This window comes from Crassostrea angulata, chromosome 7 (assembly GCF_025612915.1).
Source record: "Crassostrea angulata isolate pt1a10 chromosome 7, ASM2561291v2, whole genome shotgun sequence".
NCBI lineage: Eukaryota > Metazoa > Mollusca > Bivalvia > Ostreida > Ostreidae > Magallana > Magallana angulata.
In genome coordinates, this window is record NC_069117.1 from 20808832 (window position 1) to 20829726 (window position 20895).

The following is a 20895-nucleotide window of genomic DNA, read 5'->3' on the forward strand; positions in this document are numbered from 1 at the left end:
TATAGACACTATGAAGAAAGATTCAGACATCCTATTTGTTGTCCAAATCACTTGTAAGCAACAAAATGAGTAAGAAGCAAATTTTGATAATTATTCTTAGTTTTGACTGAGAATAATTATACCATTATCTATGAAAGACCAGATCCTCAAAACCTGTTGAGTTAAATACCTGGTAATTGATACAACTTATTATATGATCTTATTGACCAGATCTTTTTTTTAATTTCAAGCAAAATACAAAAATATTACAAACAGAATTCACTATAGAACTTAAAAGCTCTAAAAGCTTAGACTAGTATTTATTTCTTTCCACTACTTTAGCTTTATACATTAAGCATTGGGTCAAGTTGCAAAAAATATGCGAAGAATCTCATTGAAAATATCATAACAACTAAATGAAATCATAAGTAAAAAGTTCAAATAATGATCTCTATTCCCACAAATAATCCTATTTTAAAGACTCTTTTCACGCAGTAACACTGACCTTATGAGAAGAGTCCCGCGTTAGGAGATCACTACTGCTCTGATTGGACGATAAGCTTCCTGCGTACGTTGTGTGGTGTTCTAGTCGGCTTGGAACACTCCCTTGCTTCTCGGGAATGTGGAAATTCGGAGAACTCTTGGCACTCTTGAACCTGTTCTTCAGGAGCTGTGCTGGGTTATCTGGGTCCTCTGTATGAAGAAGTACAACATGACTGGATTAACAACATGGATACTGAAAGTTCAGCTGGAATTTTTAGAGCTCTTGACACACGCAAATCATCATCACTTAAGAATGCAAATGAACTGTACAATTCATTTTATTCATTTTTTTTTGAAGATTATCTAGTGTGGTTGTATTTCCCTTATGTTAATATAAACATCATAATTAAATTCATTTATGTGTAAAACCAATTAATATAGGTATCATATACATTCAACCTCTGTTAGCAAGGAATGCTAGAGATGTGTGGTGCGATTATGATTAAATAAAATTCTGTCCTTGTATTTGTTACCATGCTTATGAAAACCCCGTGGTTCGGAACTTTTCCTGCCAATTTCAGCAATAGATCGAATCAGGGGCAGGTGAATTTTGCTTCCCCCATTCTCGTCCAGCTTCTGGGGCTTTTTCTGGTTCTGGTGTCGATGTCGAATCAACATTGTCTCAACGAACCTCTCCTTTAAGTTCTCTTCAAGCTGTTTACTTGCCACCATTGTATCCACTATTAATTCTGTTAATCAATCAATACCTTGGAACTTTAGTAGAAAATAAACAACAAATTTATTTTCTATTATTGATTTTATATCACCTGTACTATTGGAATAAATGTACCTTGAACCTAATGAGTTTTATTAACACCACTGAAACATGATGAAAATCATTGCAGCCTCATTAACAATGAAACCAAATGACAACCTTCCATGGTAATTACTCAAAGATGCCACAGGCTAGTTTGAAAAGGATCTTTATTTTGATCAAACTTTAAATGAAATATGGGTTTCAATAAGGTAATTTGTTATTTTCAATTAAACCTAACTAGAAAAATCCCAAGTTTTTGAAATTTGATCATTGGTCTAGGTGATTTATCAAACCAAACTAAAGAACAATCCCAGGAAACTGTATCAGTTTTTTAATTATCTAACTTTTTTCTTTTTAATCACTTTCAATCCTAAGAAATAGATATTGGATAGCTGAAAAATTAATCATAACAACGACATTTCCTCATACTTACAGCTATAATTTAAATTCATTACAGAATTTTGGGGACAAAAAATGAAACATACCCACTAGAGATGGCAGGTCATAAGGTTCTATGTCAAACATGACTGTTCCGCTGAGGATATTACACCTCAGTTCAAACAGAGAATGGAGGGACAGGGTGGCTACGTGGGGCTTGGACCATCTCTCTCCACCCTCCTCCACATCCTCCTCAAACTTGATCCACCTGAAAAAATTTTAACATTACTGGTACAAGTTTATAAATAAAATCACATATAGAAAATGTGACATATCATAATTTAAAATCTATTTGCTAAGCACTGTTTCATTGGCTAAATACAAGAGTTTACACTAGTATAAACTTTTTTGATGGCATCACAATGGCTTGCCCCAAAAAACAGATCAATATGCATGACATTACATGTACTTTTGTACAGATTTTTTCATTTCTATAAACCACTTTATGACTTATAAAGTGTAAGCTGTCCAACCAAGTTTATACTCATATACTGTAAACATACTACATTTGGCTGTGTATTCTATTTAGCGCTTTTGGCAGAATGCAGCTCCCACTAAATCAAGTACATCACGAAATGCCATGCATATACGTATAAAAATAGTCACATTCAGAATAAGCTAATTCAAATCCATGCCAACTTGTTCAAAAACTAATTTCCATCAAATATCGTACATGCCAAATATAATTAGTTTACAGTAGATTCTTCAGTTACAGGTTCAAATCACATTAAAAGTATTGAATTTTTTAAAAAATAAAACAACCATTATTACAGCTGCCATCAACTTTTTGTCAGTTTGTCATTTACTTAAGGAATAAGGAATCATTCTTTGAGTATTATGAGGTTATAATTTCAATCAGTTGTGGTCAATCCAATAAAGCCTGAAGTACTTTAAGATAGATTTGACCACGCTCCAACCGAAATTATCACCTCATAATATTCTAAGAATTATTTCTTATTATTTATATTTACATTATTTCCAACTTGAACACTTTAAAACAACATTTTAAACCACTATTTTTTCATGTAGCACATTCTATGTAATACTATGCGGCGCAGCCAATACCGTTTTCCGGTTATGCTATAAGACATGCCAATTTTGTGTCATTATCTATTACGAAGTTATTGGGCTATAGGCTTCAAAATTGATTCGTAATGTTATCACAGACAAAGACAATTGAAAATGTAAATATTATAGAATACTACAATTTGATAAAGATTTCACCTTGTACAATTCAGTTAATCAAAGATACAATATCTTCTTTTGGCACAAATTAAAAGTTGTTATTTTGCATGTTCAAAAAACATTACAGGCATAATAATTCTATCCTTCGAATAAACTTAATTTATCATGGTCTGATGATTATATCTGATGTACGGGTACTTGATGTACTAACAAGCCTTATCATTGGAAAATTACTTCTTGACTTTTCCTTAGACTGTGTAAGTTTGATGAACTACTTGCTCACTCCTAGAATCTTCCAACACAACAGAGAGGCTTTGACAGATGGAATCAAGTATAATAAGCAAGAGGAGTCTTCCTGAGACTCTTTATTCATATAAATCAATATCACGTCTCCTCTACTTGTATCTATTGAGGGCTATCTCCGATTATAAAACTTTCCTTGACTAAACACTGCAGGCTTAAATTACAGTATATTTTATGCACCTGATGGGTAGGTCTACTATCCATAAATCTATTTAACAGTCAAGCTCAAGTTAAGGGATCTCTGTGGTTTCTTTCATGTGGAGAACAGAGACTGAAAGAGGGGGTGTTTGCGAAATTAAGCTGTTCAGATGAAGATCTTGTCCACAAATAAAAGTGAGAATAACCCTTAAGCACTCAATGCAATTGTCAGAACTTTCATTTTACTTTAGAAGTCATTTAATCTTTACCACCTCCAAAAAGTGAGCAGATTGCATGAAAATTCACAGATCAAATGTCTTGTTATAAAATGGGAAAGTGCAGATATAATGTTACTTTATTTATATTCAGAGAATAACCTTAAATATGTAAACAACCAAAATAAAAGATTTCCCATGAGACAGTTATAATCCTTTACTCATAGGTACCCACACATGCACACTGATATAAAAATATGGAGGTTTTTTTTTTATCTTTTTATAAATTAAAGTGCAGAACTTCTGCATCAATTAAATTTAACTGCTCAATTTCTCTAAATCCTGAGGGTGTTCAATAAGACAAATTGGTATACCTGTACAAGTGTTAGATTTATAGCCTATGTGCAAATAGATAAAAGAAGTAACTATGTCAATCTAATTTTTGTTTTGCCCATCGTTTCAATCTGTACAAGAATTATGTACATCGGGCTTTCACAGAGGTGTAAGCGAAGCTTGTGTAGCAAAACCTCTGGTGAGAGTATGGCCTTATATATGCATTCCTCTGCAGTTTTACAATGAAAATTAACTGTAATATTGTTCACTTACTGAAGGTCAAAAGATTTTCACAAGAATTAAAAGCACGTAAAAAAACGTAAATAAAAAAAGATTTTCTTAATAGCTAGCAAAAAGTGTGCTTTTATTTGTCTGTCTGAAAATTCTAAGCACGTATCAGGTTTGGAATCATGAACTGGGACAGCACTTATCTACACTGGCTCATCGGACAGAACCAGTAGCCAGTTCTTGAAGGATCAATACCAATAAATGGTGTATAAGCTATAGTTACACTTCATTTAGAAGTGGGAGACAAACCTAGCGGACTCTTTCCACTCTATTTGATCTCCATTATAGAAGAGTTCCTCCATCTCACAGAACAGATCGTGGGACTTGTGTTCCTCATCCTCCTCCTCTCCCAACAGGAACTGAACCCGCTGGGCGGGGTTGGCAACTGCAACAAGAAAATATATACTCTCCGTTTTTAGCAGCATTCTGTTTAGAGTAGATGAGGCTTATTTATCAGCAATAACCTTAAAATGACCTGCAGTGGACTATGTTATGGCCAATTAAAAGCAGAATGGTCTGCAGACCAGCAGTATAATGAATCTCTCAGCAATAAGGTCATTGCAAAATTCAGCTTGACAACGTTTTAGAAACAACTTTTATCTGACCAGATTTTTAATACAGACTCAAAGAAACATATGATTTATGACAAGTTCATGTATTGTTGTACATGCACCTGTATGTACATTAAATCATAATATTTGATAGTTCTGAAGAAAAAAAACATGAAGAAACTTTCATCTGATTGCTGGTTGAGGGAATTTTGATTACCATCTTTGAAGATTTCTGGCTGGCTGCTCTGAGTTTTGTCCCCTTCCACTTTTCTGTGTTTATGGCGCTTGCGTCGATGTTTTCGTTTTGGCACATGTAACCCAATATATACAGCATCTGTGGATCTATGATCTGTCGAATTAAATAAAAATTCTTTGTAGAGCAATACATACAGCAAATTATTATAAACACATGCAGATTCATTGGATTCAATCTGGATAATCAACTTAGTACTATATATCCATGCTTCAAAATACATGTATTTCAATACAGTAAAAGTACTAAATGAGAGAGTTTTCATAAAATATAATATAATAAAGATCATCCCCATAAGAAGATTGATGCAAACTTGGTATTTCTATAATTATAAGGACCTTGTTCATTACATAACCTGCAAATTTTAAAATTCCTAACTTTTATAGGACCCAAAATCAACTACCGTATCATATCATGATTTCTGTAAATTTAAATTTTTACAAATTTAGCTCCAGGATATAGGAATATATTGATGAATATTGATGAGGATCCAAACAAACTTTCATTGTGTCTATGCATGTTCACTCAGGAATTTGACTGTATGACTTTTAAGTACCCATATTCATATAGTAATCAAATTCATAATCCATTAAATCAAATTCCTAAAATTAGTTTAATTTTCTTTATATTAGTACTTGTACTACTAAATGCAGTGCTCACTTCAGCTTGAAGTGTCACTTAAAGATATATGATGATGTATCATCCTAAAATAATCAAACAAAATCCTAAATGTCAAAAACAAAATTTAAAACATACTGGGAGCTAAATTAAAATATGTTTCAGATATTAGTTTTATTTGCTGATTGATCTATCTAATCAAGGATTCCTGAAGAAAAAAATCAAAATAGATTCCTTGAAGCAATCAGATCTATTGATCTGATAATATAGATCTATACAAAGCAGACATATGAAGTCAATACAAGGATGTAGATATGGTAAATAAGTATATAAATTATGCTCCATTGGAGGCTGAAATCTTTGAAATTGATTTATATTTCAAGAAGTTACAGCAGCATCAATAAAGCCCAAACTACCGAATACACACAACTTATACACACACAAGTACAGATATCAATGATTGTACAGCTTTAATACTGATATATTCAAATACTGTTGGTGCAGTTTCTTTCTTCATTAGCTGATGTAACAACTGATTTTTCCTCTTACAACTATACCGCTATTTACCAACTATTACTGTAGATTTCTTATTTTATGCAAGTTTGTTAATCCATGATTCAACCATTTTGCATCAAATCAAGAAAATATAAAATTGCAAACGTTGAATTTGAAATCGTTTCATGTAGTTTACATTCTGAATATCAAAACAGAGATTTTAAAATTTGCGAGATGTGCTTCTTATGTCCATTGATTTATTCTTCCAAAAAGTTGCTACCAGTCTGCCAATTATCAAGTTCTGAATCATCAAAGTAGCTTTGTCATTTCATATTCATCACTTCTATTGGCAAATTTTATGACACATGAATGTACAAATTGTTAAAACTTTCAAAGAAAAACTATGAAGTTGAATCTCCTTTGTTAGCATGTTGGCTCACAAAACCAATCTGAGAACAAAATTTTCACTAACGTCATTGAATACATAAGAGTTGTTTGAATATACCATACCCGACACACTTTTAGATCAATACTAAAAGTTTGTGCTTCACTAAGGTGAGCAACATATGGAAATTTCAGAGAGTACTAGACCACATGAAAACTCTTCAAAAGTCAAGTATTTAGAGAGTCTCTCAGTGCCTGATAGAGCAGAGAGGCCTGTTTACAGACACTATAACATCTGAACCAACCTCCAGCTACAAATTTTCAGCAGATTTAACACCTGTCTCAAAGTAACATTTCATTAACCTCTGTTTTAATGACGTCACCCAAAGATTTGACTACTTCTGCCATTTTGTTTTTTTTTAAGAAACCCGTCATTTTTCCTTCTACAAATTATCATTAATAAAAATTTTCATATAAGAAAATCCATACTTTACATCCTCATTTTTACAGTGGATTGAAAAAGCTGTTAAACAATTTTGCCTTCCTTTTAGTATCTCATCCTTTTCAATTCCTATCTTGAATAATAAAATAAAGAAAATCTTACTTCTAATGTCAGAATCATCCAGAACATGGGAAGCCACAGAGATCAGTCCCTGATCTCGAACAGGCTGCTGTTGGTTGTCCATTATGCTCCTTAAATTCTGTCAGTCCTAGATTTTTCACCAACTTAAAGTCAAATTACTGTTGATTGCAAAAAATTTTCCCTTCAAAATCCAAGATATATCCTTAATAGTCACGCTGTCACAGGAGGAATAGCTAGATTTTATATTGTCGCAATCTTGAATTCCTATCTTCGTTGTGTGTTCCGGCTCATGACATGATACAATGAGATGTTGAAGTCCCTGAGTCCACTAAAGATGTATAGGTAGTAACAGGTAGTTCTAACTTAATTATCACTGTCAGTTCAGACAGACCACCTGTTTCCCCTGTTAACACTTCACCGTCAGAGTTTCAGGACACACTTTTCTCACATGGACATCATCTGTAACAAAAAATTAGAGAAACTGTCAGACAATGCATTATATTAATCCACGTCGGCTGATCCTGCTCTTGCATGAGAAGAAATGAAACAGGTGGTACTTGAAATCAATTTAAGAGATAGAACGTGACTATAAAGGTCATATACACCGAGTTTACGGGTAGAGAAAGAGTAGTAGAGTACTAAAAGCTTATGCGCCATTTAATCAGCTCACCAAACACTATACATCATCTACAATATGTGAAAATCTATATGTAGCACAGTGTCAAAAATAGCACTGCAAGTTCTACATTTAGGTTTATTTACGAGTGGTGATTTGGATTATGTAACAAAGAGCACAAAGTCAACCTATACGGTTCTGACCGTTCAATTATCTGCATTTGGTATACATGTATCACGTATATCTTTTGGAGTCCTTTGTGTTTATTAACCACCAAATTGACAAATTGTTCTAAATGATTAAATCAGTAACAGCCTAACAGGTAATGTTTCAAATGAACCTACAGCAAGTTTAATAGAAGCAGTAAACATAATGGCAGAATCTTTGCCCTTTTATCACCTCATTAACTCTTGATTACACAGACAGAGGACTGGTTTTGTCTGGCATGTGCACTACTGATACACGCATATTGTTGGACAGTTACAATTTGATGTACTATCTGTTGTGATATGAACCCCCTGGTGTCACACCAAGTTCACATATACCATAGATAACATATATATTGACACTGACTCTTTATCTCACAATGATAATCAAATCAAAGAAAAACTGTTTGATAGCAAGTTCTTACAAGATAAAAGTACACAGGTGATATTTCTACAACATCAGTTTACAACTTATACAATCCACATTTTCTTGCATTCAGACCTTGACCCCCATAACTTAAAAAAACAAATACTAGCTGGGTTGATCTTTTTACGTGCATCATAATATATATGTACGTTATTCTCAGGTGAAGTTTAGATTTCCTAAAGAGATTGTGACTACATGTAGCTGTAATCCCTTAATGCACTAGCAAACAATACATGTACTTATAAACGACATTCTATTACCTCTATATCTTAGCTTAATCTTGAGTATTTAAATATGAAATGTCAATTGGCATTAGTACATGTACCGGTATCAAAAATTAAATGCAAAGGAAACATGCATGTAAAAAATCAGCGTAGAGACAAACATATTCAAACCTCTGACATTCTTAACAATTAACCTTTTGACCCAGATACTAGACATCTGTACTGGTCAAAAGCAAGGGATCCACACTTAAGATCATCCACTTGCAGCAATTCCAGCCATGGTTTAAATTCCATCAAAGAAAGGCTTATCCAAAAGTTTTACTTTTGTTCTAAAACAACGTAGTGGGAAAGTCTGAACCAAATGTTACTAAATACTGAGTAGTGTCTAATGTTCATGCCAACATTTTGACACCTTATACATTTACAACACATGTACATGCAGTTTTAGAGAGACAGTGATCTAACTAGCAGAAAGAGAGCAGGTTATAACACCCATCTATAAATAGCAATGCTTGCAGCAGCATTACAATGCATTCCAACCACAAATCTATTAGCAATTACCCCATCTGTGTGTCCAAACATTATAGAAAAAAGAAACAGCTTACCTGTTCTAATATAATCAATTTGATACAGAACAGAGGATTAGGAACTTGTATTTCCAAAACTATCACAGAATCACTTCCTTGGGAAATCCTACAGTAGTAACACGGAGGAAGCTGCCATTGATGCCCTCCGCAAACTGAAGCTCAGAATCAATAAAAAAGTAAACATTTCTTTTCCAGCCTCAGCTGGTCACTGTAGAAACGTCTGGGAAGACTGACAATAAATCTGATTCATCGAGAGAGATCTAAAGTCTCTTATATGGTCCTTATGTCAACAAATGGCCAGCATCTTAACATGTCCCAGTCACCTGCTGGCTGGGGGGTACTATTGACATGGAATATGAACTTTACGTCACAAGAGATTGCTACCAGTTAATGACGTTGGTGGAAAGAGGTCAGCACATTCCTGGGTTATCTGTGAGTGGTTGGTGACTGAACCCCATGTCATTCAGTCAGGACATTCCCAGCGCCCCTCAAGTCTTTGTACTCTTGTTGTATAATCAGCTGACCCCTAGTTCACAGGCATGTATCTGACTACCCATACTACATGCAAGTACAAGTAAGTTATTCAGGAACAGCAGTGATATCACACCTGAATTCATTGTAACTTGATCTGAAATTTTGACAATTCAAACCACAACTTTTGACAATTCAAAATTGGAACCCGTCATGCAATTACACAAATAAATCACATTTTTTTCAAGAAACAATTTTTTTCTAAAGAAATTTAAAATGTCTTCAAATTAGGTTCCCAGAATCAGTCTTTTATCAAGGTACACTGTATATTAAATATTTGAACCAAAATGACACCACTTTAAGGGAAGGGGTGGGGATTTAAAACAAAGAAGGAGGCCCCTAGGCTACATTGCTCACCTTGGAAGCCTGGATGTTCACTCCTAACTTTCACTGAAATAGCCAACTTACTACCTAATGTTCCAGATTCACTTTTCTATCGCATTTTTACAATTTACAATGAATTCTGAGAAATAAATAACTAAACTGGAAATGAGAAAAAAATTATTTCACTGATTCCTAAGTATATCCACTAATTTTACCCAAAGAAATTGTTTAAATGAGAACAAATTTCTCTCAGGGATTTATATACAGTACATATAATTGTAAAATCAAAAAAAAAAAATCGAATCATGACCCATTTTGGACCCCAATGGTTTATGGTATGATTTGCCTACACATTTCTTCAGATGTTTAATTTTCTTTATAATACATTAGTGTGTAAACATTTCATCCAAATTCTGGTTACTATCTGAATCCATGCAGACACACTGTCAATGTGAATACTCACACTTCCATGTACACGAAAGTGTGAGTAAACAGTGACAGTATCATTACATTTTTGCCAAATCATTTTTAAAACTTTTGTTACCTTTACCAACCCAAGTGTGATACTTGTATCATTGTACATCTTTAGAATGAATTAAACACTTTATATGCAGTGTACTATAAATCTATACTATAAAATATACTTTAAACAGAAGCCATTTTTCATTGAAAGTAATAAAAAAATTGAGCCAAATAGTGGATGAACAGTGGTCCAATTGAGAATAATATGATACGAGATTGTTGGGGTACAAACACATACTTCATGAAGTTAAGTTTTAAAAGAATTGTATAAAAAATTTGCATTGCTTTTTCTTTTTAAAAAAAACTATTCAACTCTGGCTCTATATAATGCACTGGGCTCGATGAAAGTTTACTGGGGCTGGTGTCACATGAACTACTCTGTGCTACCTCAAAATTCATGTTATTGTTCATCATGACGTGTGACCTTTGTAACATAGATTTCAGTTTATAGCTTCAGAATCAAAATTCAGTACATAAATTACAACTACAATTCTATTTTAATTTTTTATATTGCTGAATCAGCACACTAAACATTCCCAAATTAATATTTAGCTCAAGCCAATGAAGGAGATAAGCCAAACCTGAACAAAGCTTTTTTACTACGATGTTTTTTTTCTTTACCTGAGGGGGAAATTTCTCTCTTTTCTAAAATCCAGAAGAAGCTGAGAAGGATTGTGAGAACGACATTAAAACACTCCTGATTTCCTTTAATTTATGTAACAAGGTTTATAACCTGCCATATATCACCATTCTATCTCTACCTCAGTAATAAAACCTGGTTACTGTGGCATTATTATTTAACATACAACTGTGTATCAGTACAGACTGAAACAGGGTCATATAGTTATTGCATGTCTCTGGTAATTACAGGTAATGAGTTGTACTTGTTGTATATCACAATTAATCACAATTTGTTTACAATTTTTCAGGATCGTGATGCGTCAACAACAATTAATTGTACTTCTTCCTCTGTACTATCAATGCTTAATAAAACCACTAAATATTTTAATTTTCATTGTAGACAATAAATCCTTCTTACTGCATTCTTACACAAGAGCTCTGAGAGCTTTATTGTTTAATATTATATCATCCAAAACATTGAAACACTTTTAATGTCATTGTTACACATGCATGACTTGATATTAAATGCATAACTCGAAAAAAAAAGAAAATTAATTACCCTTGCATGTTTTCAGATTTTCAACACATACTAAATAAAAAGGTTACCTTTTATGTATGAATTAATATCCCAACAGCTGTAATTTAAATTCCTTGTTTATTGACAAACATGTCACTTTTTATTAATATCAAAAAAATCCTTTTGCTTTGTTATAATATTTCCATAATATCTCAACAAAAGACATATAGTTGTTTATTTATAAAGAAAACAGAGACCACTGTTGAAGTTCAACAATAGCAACCCAAACCAGAAACTATTCAGTTCTATGGCTTCACTGACGTAATAAGAAGTGTGCTTTAAGAAAGCCAACATCTTCAATTATTGGAACCAACCTCAATAAAAAGCCTGCTATTTTCTGTTAATGTGTAAATGTTCTCAAAGACTAGTAAGCAAATACACCTGGTGTTAAACTCTGAGCATTGATCTGTGAGATTTCCGATTGATATTCCGTTTTAATATTATAATTATGAAAGGCTCACTTTCCTGCTTCTTCAAGCCATCTACATCACACAGTTGAAAATTTTAGAGTTAAATTTTCTTCATTTTGTAGAAAACTGCAATTCACTTCTTTAAAGTATTATGACAGAGGCATTAAACAGAGGCATAATTAAATCATCACAAAGTTAGAGCCAGGCTATTTCATACATAGTATACATATATTACAGTATTCATACAAGCATTCTTTCTATGAGCTTAACTCCAATATCAGGCATCCTGTTGTATTAAAAGTTATCATATAACCCATGCGACATGCACACATCATGGGGCTTAATATCATTGACACAAAAAACAAGAATCATCTGAAAATTTAGAATACCAGGTAATGATGGGTAGTTCTTTGATAATTTAGGCCTGGAGGGATAGTACTGCCAATTAATTAGCCACTAACGAAGGACATAACATGGCGGTGGCAGAAAAAAACATGATGTTTAGTTGTTTACTCTGCCCTCCATAGCAATACTGTTAGAAGCAATCATCTATAAAACATTTGCATGTATATGTATGCTGTATTCTCTGGTATTTTCCTATACAATTCCTCTGATTGGCTACTATTCAAGTTCTTCATTCCTTGAGTTCAATTTTTCTTGAAACAGAAGTCTGAATGTGTTTCCATCATTTATTCACTTCCAATACATTTACCGACAGATGTAAGAATCCGAGGAGAAAAAAAAGAAGGAATAAGTCAATTTGAAAGTGTCTGCTGCTGCCTCAATTCATCATGGTGCATTTACTCTGTTTTTCATGAAAGCCAACATGTCATCTAGAATGAACTTATTTTTACAACTAGTTGTGAATGTTCTAAATTAAATATGCTCTGGATAGTTGAGTAGCTTCCAAGTGTCCCCAATATCTATTTGTATGAATTTAACCATGACCTCATTGAAGGACCTTTATTCAGAAATATCTAGTTCATAGAGTATTTAGCCTCCATTGTATGTAGTTAAAGGTATCACCGTATGACAACTACAGTATCGATCAGACCCAACACCAGAGCAGACCCAAACTAAACCCTGGGTTTACTTTCAGGGTTTACTTTGGGTCTGCTTTTTAAAAATTTGCATTCACTCGGGGTTTACTTTGGGTCCACTTGGGGTTTACTTTGGGTTTGCATTTGGGGTCCACTGTATGCACTAAAGTGTGAAGAAGACCTGTCTTTTATCATCTTACGTGTACTGCCTTTAATTCCCGCCCTTGTATATTCCAAAAACACATGTAGCATCTGCTTTCAAGAGTATGTACAACTGATTGGGATTTACTCTATGTGTCCACTTTGGGTTTACTCTGGGTCCACTCTAGTAAACCCAGAGTAAACCAGGAGTAAACCCCAAAAGTAAACCCAGGGTTAAGTTGGAGTTTACTTTCTGTTAGGTTAGGTCTGATCGGTACTGTATATTTCATATGATGAATAAATTATACTACAGTTAGGACAAATGCATGTTTTTTAAAGATATAATATATACTTGTAGTACACTTGATTTTTCTACAATTCTCTTCAGTAAGTTGCTTTGGCTTTCCTTTTAGAAAAAGTTCAAAATAATTTTTAAAAAGTCTTATTTTCTTGATGAGCAACATAACTCATTAAAAAAGTTTCAATTGCAAAAGTTTAACTCAATTAAGTTACTGCTGACAGTCTGCTGAGTTTGGTTTATTTCATTTCTTAAGTACATGTATTCTACAATGATTGTTTGATTTAGTTTGATTAATTCAAATATGACTTGTACATGTACTTCAGGTAAACAAAGAATAATTCTGATAATTAAGGCATACAATTGTGTTTAATTGATGAAAGAAGATTTCAAAATCCTGAAAAGACATAAAAGAATTGTTTTGGTAGGAACAAAATTTCACCATCATTGGTACACGTATATAAACTCAACTGGTAAAATTTTGTTAGTTGCTGTACATGTTGTGTGCAATTTTACAGAGAATAATTTAATTCTGGTTGTAATGCAATTTCTGATTGGCTAAAAATTATTTTATATCATATAAAGAATGTTGCCTACATCATAGCAAGACTAATGTCACAAAAAGTATTATTCCACCTGACGATACGTTTGAATTTTGTACAATTTGGTGTCATTTAAAAGGTCAAATGACTGGGTTTTTTTTTTCTATTTATAGCAAAAAAATTTAGTTATAAGCAATGAATTCAATATTTATTAGTTTTATACATTTTAACATGGTTTGGGACATTTTACGCTTTTTCATAAACAGCTTTGTAGTTTATAAAGCGTAAACTGCCCTACACCATTTCATGTCATATACAACTAATAAATATTAAATTCATTCCTTTATTAGTGAGCATGCTCATGCAGTGTTTTAATAGCTTTGACAAATCACTTCTACTGACTGTGTATTGAACTTGGCAAATTTTAATTGAATTAAATTATGAAAAACAATTCTTTAGAATAATATTTGATTTCATTCAGCATAAAGTGTTTAGTTACAAGTATATATATGTAATTCAAAAGGGATCTTGAACTATCATTTTTCAAGTGACTGAATGAACTAATTATATCAGTCCATGATCATTGAGTGAAGAACAGGGTGAGTTTAAAGAGGTTTCAAAATTGAGGACATGAGTGATTATATCAGTCAAACACTGATTATGTTTGATATATGAAATCGTACATGTAACTTGCCCTAGAACTATATTGTAAACAATATACAGGATTGTATAATAAATTTCACAATCATATAAATAAAGATATCCAGTAAAAGTTCAGCTAAACTTTTATCTATATATTTATAAAGAACAAATATATATTTCACAGCTTATCTGTCAAATAAACATACCTGTAATCAGTACCGTATATTCTGTGATTAATTTGACATCATTAAGATCTCGGACAGATATTTCAAAGAATCTACAAAGCTTATCCACGCTGACTTTACCATGCAAAGAAAAACAACTAGTTAAAAATTGTCATAACACAGTCAGCATTTAAAGCATTTTATATACAAGCAGTTTCCCGTATCAAATTCAAGCTAAGAACCTCAGGTAGCTCAATTACTCTGTAAACAAACATTTGATACCTTCAAATCTGTGAGAGATAAATCACTTCTGTAGCAAAGAAAGGGTCATTGACGCACATCAGACATAACAGCAAGCTATCTGAGTATATAATCAAAAGAGGACAGGGAAAAGACAAACAGAATTGTTCACTTAAATGTAAATCTAAACAAATAGAGTGGACATATATCAAAACATGATAAAAAGCATTTGACACAGAAAGAGGTTGGTGTTGTACGTAGTTTGGCTTAAAAAATTACAAAATTCAAAACATGTTACAATCTTCAAATGTGTTTTTTCATGGTTAAATTTCATTCAATCAACCCAGAAAGCACGAATTTTGTACTTATCATAGTGTTGGAATGTATAATATTACACAAACATGTCAATCTCAATAATAAGTAGAATATCAATTATATAATTAATGCATGTATTTATATATAGGTTTGATATGCACGCATGTTTATAGATATATACAGCTAGATCTCAACATTCAAATAGGATTTGAAAGGAAACAACCAATAGTACATTAATTCATTGACCTTAGTCATTTACTCATTTATGTGTTACTAGTAAATCAAATATGACTTGGTGTGAAGCTTATGATTAATGACCTCACGTTCAATGTTACGAAGTACTTAAAATTATGTCCTACAATTTCAACATACATCTTCATATTTCAATCACTTTTGTGGTTTTTGGAGAATTATATCCCGACATTATTTTTGCTCTTTTGTGGTATTTTTAGCTGTAGTTTCATTGTAACTTGGCACGACAAGCAAAGTACCGGTATCTATCTAGTTCAAAACATCCAAGTGACTTATTTTTATTCATGTCAAGTTTTTCTTTTTGTGACAGAAAATTTTGAACATCGACAAGCAAAGTATCTATCTAGTTCAAAACATCCAAGTGACTTATTTTTATTCATGTCAAGTTTTTCTTTTTGTGACAGAAAATTTTGAACATCTCAATCCAGGGCCCTTCAAAGTTCAAACCCTGGAGAATTTGCTTGTTTAGTAATGACAGCCTTGCATGTTGTTCTTGTCAAAATATCAGAATGATCTTATTTGTCCTCATTTCCCAAGATGTTCAAGTTCAGTTTAGGTATATACGTATGCATATAATATATGTACCTAAATGTAATACACCTTGGGAAATGAGCAAGGACGTGTATCATAATCCTACCTCTGAATGATATATAAATCACAATGACTCAATCTACAACAAAGCCAACGAGAAAACACTGGTTCTATGTAGAGAAAATGGATGACATTATTATACTGTGTCCCGAGTTTTTGCTTCCACCACTTTTTGCTTGATATTTCAATAACAGTAAATACCTTTGAGCTCAAACTACGTTCATCCACTAATATAAAAAGTGTCCAGATTATCTGTTTTGAAACGCCCCCTCTACCGCTTCAGGTTTCAATACACATCCCAAAATTGAAAGTCTACGGAGATTTTGCATTGCAACAGCCATTAATAAGCCCGGATGACAACGTTAAAAAATTGCGCAATGTATTCCGAGTGTATTCCGAATGGAGAAAAGATGTAAACATTCCCCATTATAAATCTCCATAAGGAATCTGTTTTTGTTCCTGTGATTTTTTTTGAGTGGAAAGGGATAATTGATCAATGAAGATATCTTGGATATATTCCCTTTTAACGATTTCAACTGTATTTCTTTCACAGGTATGTGTATTTTTATTAAAAATCATCAAAAAGCGATGGAAGCAATAACTTGGGACAGACTATAGAATAATGCTTTCCTTTCAATAAAGTTCATACATGTACTTTTAATGAGAACATATCTTAAGAAGGTCACACTCCGGATTCTGATGAGCAATATCACAATAATCATATACATAAAAAATATATCCACGGGAGACAGATCTGTAGGTACTCACTTTAAATTTGTTATGATATGCTTTATTTCCTCATTTAATTTTTTTTTAAAGATTATATTGTAGTATCTTTTGTTCTAATAAGTATTGAGTACACCACTGTACAGATATATGCAGTTGTCAGCTAATGTACATTTGAATTATAACACACCTAGGACTATCTCATGATACTTTATATATATCTCTTCTTTTTGAACCTTTAAAATTACAAGTATTGAAAGAAAATCCAAGTAACAACTAACATCTCTTAAACAGAAGAGGTTTTTAAAAACGATCACGTTGGCAATTCATGTCCAATATAAACATTTTTCCTTTAAGATCAATGAAAAAATCTAATTTCATTGATAAGAAGAAAAAATGTTGCAAAAGAAATATGTTATACATTGTTTACAATATGCTATACGATATCTTTACTCACCTACATGGTCCACCGTCTGTCTCTCTCTCTCTCTCTACGACTTTGTTGCTTAATTCCTGTACTTCCGGTCATTTACGTCATCACTACTATCAGCTGTGGTAGACAACTCGTACACGAGTTAGAAACGTTTTTAAAAATATAAAATTCGCTAAAATAAATCAACATGAATCAAAGTTGCTTGTTTCGTTTGAAATCTGGTAAATTCAAACAAGATTGTTAATATATCCGCACATCCATATGACAAATTCACAAGCACCTGTGGACAAATTGATACACGCAGTACTGATTGTAGAAAAAATAGTGAGGCACGTACCATTGTTTTTGAAAGTGGCGGGGGGAGGGCAGACTCATCCAAAATTTTTTGACAATCAAGGAAAAAAAACACATTCCCAAAATCTTGACAATCCTGATCCGTTGTCAGGGGGGGGGGGGGGGGGGGGTTGTACCTATTACTTCAATTTCACTGTTCATTCATTTCTTACACTTTAATTTTTTAAATGCTCCAAAAAGTGGGGTGACCAACTTTTTTATATAGAGATTAGTTTAAAAAAAAATTGCTGCGAGAAAAAGTGCCCCCTCCCGTTGCTACGCCCCTGTTCTCTGATAAAACCAGAAATTATAGGCTAGGCCTAGCAAAAAGCAAAACATATCATGCATCAAAGACATACTTTACCTAATACAGATATTCTTAGAGCATTTTATTTTTTTTCACCATGGGATGGGGTGAAACGCAGGTTTGTTGGAAGGGGGATCTGACTATTTTGGTTAATTTTGCTCTGTGTTAATTTTGAATTTTTCAAGGGAGATATAATCCTAGATCACACTTTATTCTATACAACTGATGCATATCTACTTCCCCATACAAAACCGATTTATACTGAAGTTTAAACTTGTGTGAAATTTGTGTAAGAATTATCATATTTTTTTTCTCTTTTTGAGTATTGTTATCTTTTTTTGTTAATTTTGCTTTTTGCTTTTTATACCTTAATCTTACTTTACCAGTGTCATGACAATCTACAAAAACTCGATCAAGTGTTGTTATTGGAATATAGGTGGTTTGATTGTCCATGGTACAAACAAACTAGATGATCTCTTTTTCATCAAAGAAATACAAGAATATGATGTAGTTATATTAGCAGAGACTCATATTGGATATAGCACACCTGTGTCTGTTGAACAATTCAACTGTTTTTCTGTATGTAGAGATATATCATCAAATGGAAGGTATTATGGAGGTCTAACTATTCTAAGAAGGAAAGAATTAAAAGATCATATCAAGATACTACCTACTACATGTAAAGACTACCAGTGGTTAAAATTTGATAAGAATCATTTCCATCTACATTCAGACCTCTACTTATGTGCTTTATATATGCCCCCTGCGAACTCTACTTATACTAGACATTTACCATATGACATATTGGAATTAATTGAAAAAGATCTTTTGTATTACAAAGAAAAAGGTGATGTCTTGATTTGTGGTGATTTCAATGCTCGTACTGCAGTTAAATTAGATGTTATTACGGATGACACCCCAAAGTACCTTCCTTTGTTTGATTCATATTCTGTAGATAATACTACCAGAGTAAGACGAAGTCATGATACTGTATTAGACACAAGAGGGAAAGAGTTGCTTGAATTTTGTATACAAAATCAATTACGCATTATGAATGGAAGATGTTTAGGAGACATTTTTGGGCATTATACCTGTTTCAATCCCTTAGGTCAGAGTACTGTTGATTATTTATTAGCAGCTGAAAAAATTACAAAACAGCTTCTATATTTTAAAGTTTCTGAATTTATTCCTACCCTATCTGACTGTCATTGCAAAATATCATGGGAAATTTTAGCCAAATTCCAACATTCTTTACCCACCAGATCAGAGGAAGGGTTGCATAAAGTCCCCATTAATTACACTTGGACAGAAGGGTCAGTTATAAGATTTCAAGACGCTCTTAATTCACCAAATATTCAATCAAAAATCAATAATTTCCTGTCCAGAGCAGATAAATGTACACATGAGAAAATATCTGAATTAATTTCTGACTTTGAAAATATTATTTTATCATCAGCTGAACTGTCGCTCAAAAAACCAAACTTTAAGAATAAAAATAAAGTTAAAAACAAAAAATGGTTTGACGCAGACTTGGGTAAAATGCGAGCAAGAGTTGTTGTTCAATGTAAACTATATTGTAAATCCCCCAAGGACCCCATTATCAGAGGGCACTACTATAAATTATACAGGGAATATAACAAATTAAGGAAGATGAAATATAGAAAATTTAGAAGCGACATTATTAACAAGCTAGATTCTTTGCGGATAGATGACCCAAAACAATATTGGAAACTTGTACAAATGATCTAAGGGCAGAAAAAGTTGATTCAACTAATTATCCAGTAGAACCTAATGCATGGTTAAACCATTTTAAATCTTTACATTCATCAGTGGACAAAAACTTTGAAGACAGATTTAGAGAATTAAATTTTCTACTTGCAGAAAAAGAACGTAAACATAACATATTTAATAAACTAGACAACATAATAACAAACAAAGAAATATCTGCTGCAATTTCTTCTTTGAAATGTGGAAAAGCAAAAGGGTTAGATCTTATATCGAATGAAATGTTGAAAAGTGGACACACATTTCTCATACCTTGTTTATTGAAACTATTTAATGTATGCTTTTCCTTTAGTTATTACCCAGAGCAATGGGCTAAGGGATATATCACTCCTATATTCAAATCAAATGATCCCTGTGACCCAAACAATTACCGTGGAATAACTATAACAAGTAATCTTGGCAAACTTTTCAATACTATTTTGAACACCAGATTAGATAACTTCCTAAGTGAAAATAATCTAATACACCCTTGTCAGGTTGGATTCACAAAACATGCTAGAACCTCTGATCATTGTTTTATTGTTAAATGTTTAATTGATAAATATTGTAATACAAAAGAAGGTAGATTATATGCCTGCTTTATAGATTTTCATAAAGCTTTTGATAGTGTTGTTCACAATGGATTGAAACTAAAACTACTACAACATAATGTGGGAACAAAATTTTATTGTATCATTAATAATATGTATATGAAAAGTGAAGCATGTGTTAAATATGATAATTTTCTTACCTCCTCATTTCCTATCAAATTAGGGGTGCGTCAAGGAGACAATTTGAGCCCCACATTATTTAAAATGTTTATAAATGACCTGCCATCATATTTACAGGGCTGTATTGACTCTATATCATTATACTCAAAAACCATAGACTGTTTAATGTATGCTGATGACATAGTAATTTTTTCATCATCACCAGAAGGACTTCAGCAAAAATTAAATGCTTTAGAGAAATATTGTGATGACTGGGGTATGCAAGTTA

At 32.7% G+C, this 20895-nt stretch overlaps 1 protein-coding gene across 4 annotated transcripts in view; it reads right to left on the bottom strand.

Annotated features, from left to right (window-relative positions):
- Window positions 1-17603, bottom strand: part of LOC128191781 (sodium bicarbonate cotransporter 3-like) — a 32400-nt gene extending 14797 nt beyond the window's left edge. Inside the window, exons 1-7 of one of the 4 annotated variants that reach the window (XM_052864077.1) lie at window positions 17517-17603; window positions 7085-7522; window positions 4948-5079; window positions 4429-4564; window positions 1765-1925; window positions 996-1211; window positions 485-672 (exon numbers count right to left, since the gene is read on the bottom strand). In XM_052864077.1, coding sequence (XP_052720037.1) covers window positions 485-672; window positions 996-1211; window positions 1765-1925; window positions 4429-4564; window positions 4948-5079; window positions 7085-7166 — 915 coding nt within the window. In that variant the 5' untranslated portion in view covers window positions 7167-7522; window positions 17517-17603. Of the gene's footprint in view, window positions 1-484; window positions 673-995; window positions 1212-1764; window positions 1926-4428; window positions 4565-4947; window positions 5080-7084; window positions 7523-9141; window positions 11641-14977; window positions 17384-17516 lie in introns of those variants that run through there. The other 3 variants (XM_052864078.1, XM_052864076.1, XM_052864079.1) reach the window with 3 other exon arrangements.
- Between the last annotated feature and the right edge of the window lie 3292 nt (window positions 17604-20895).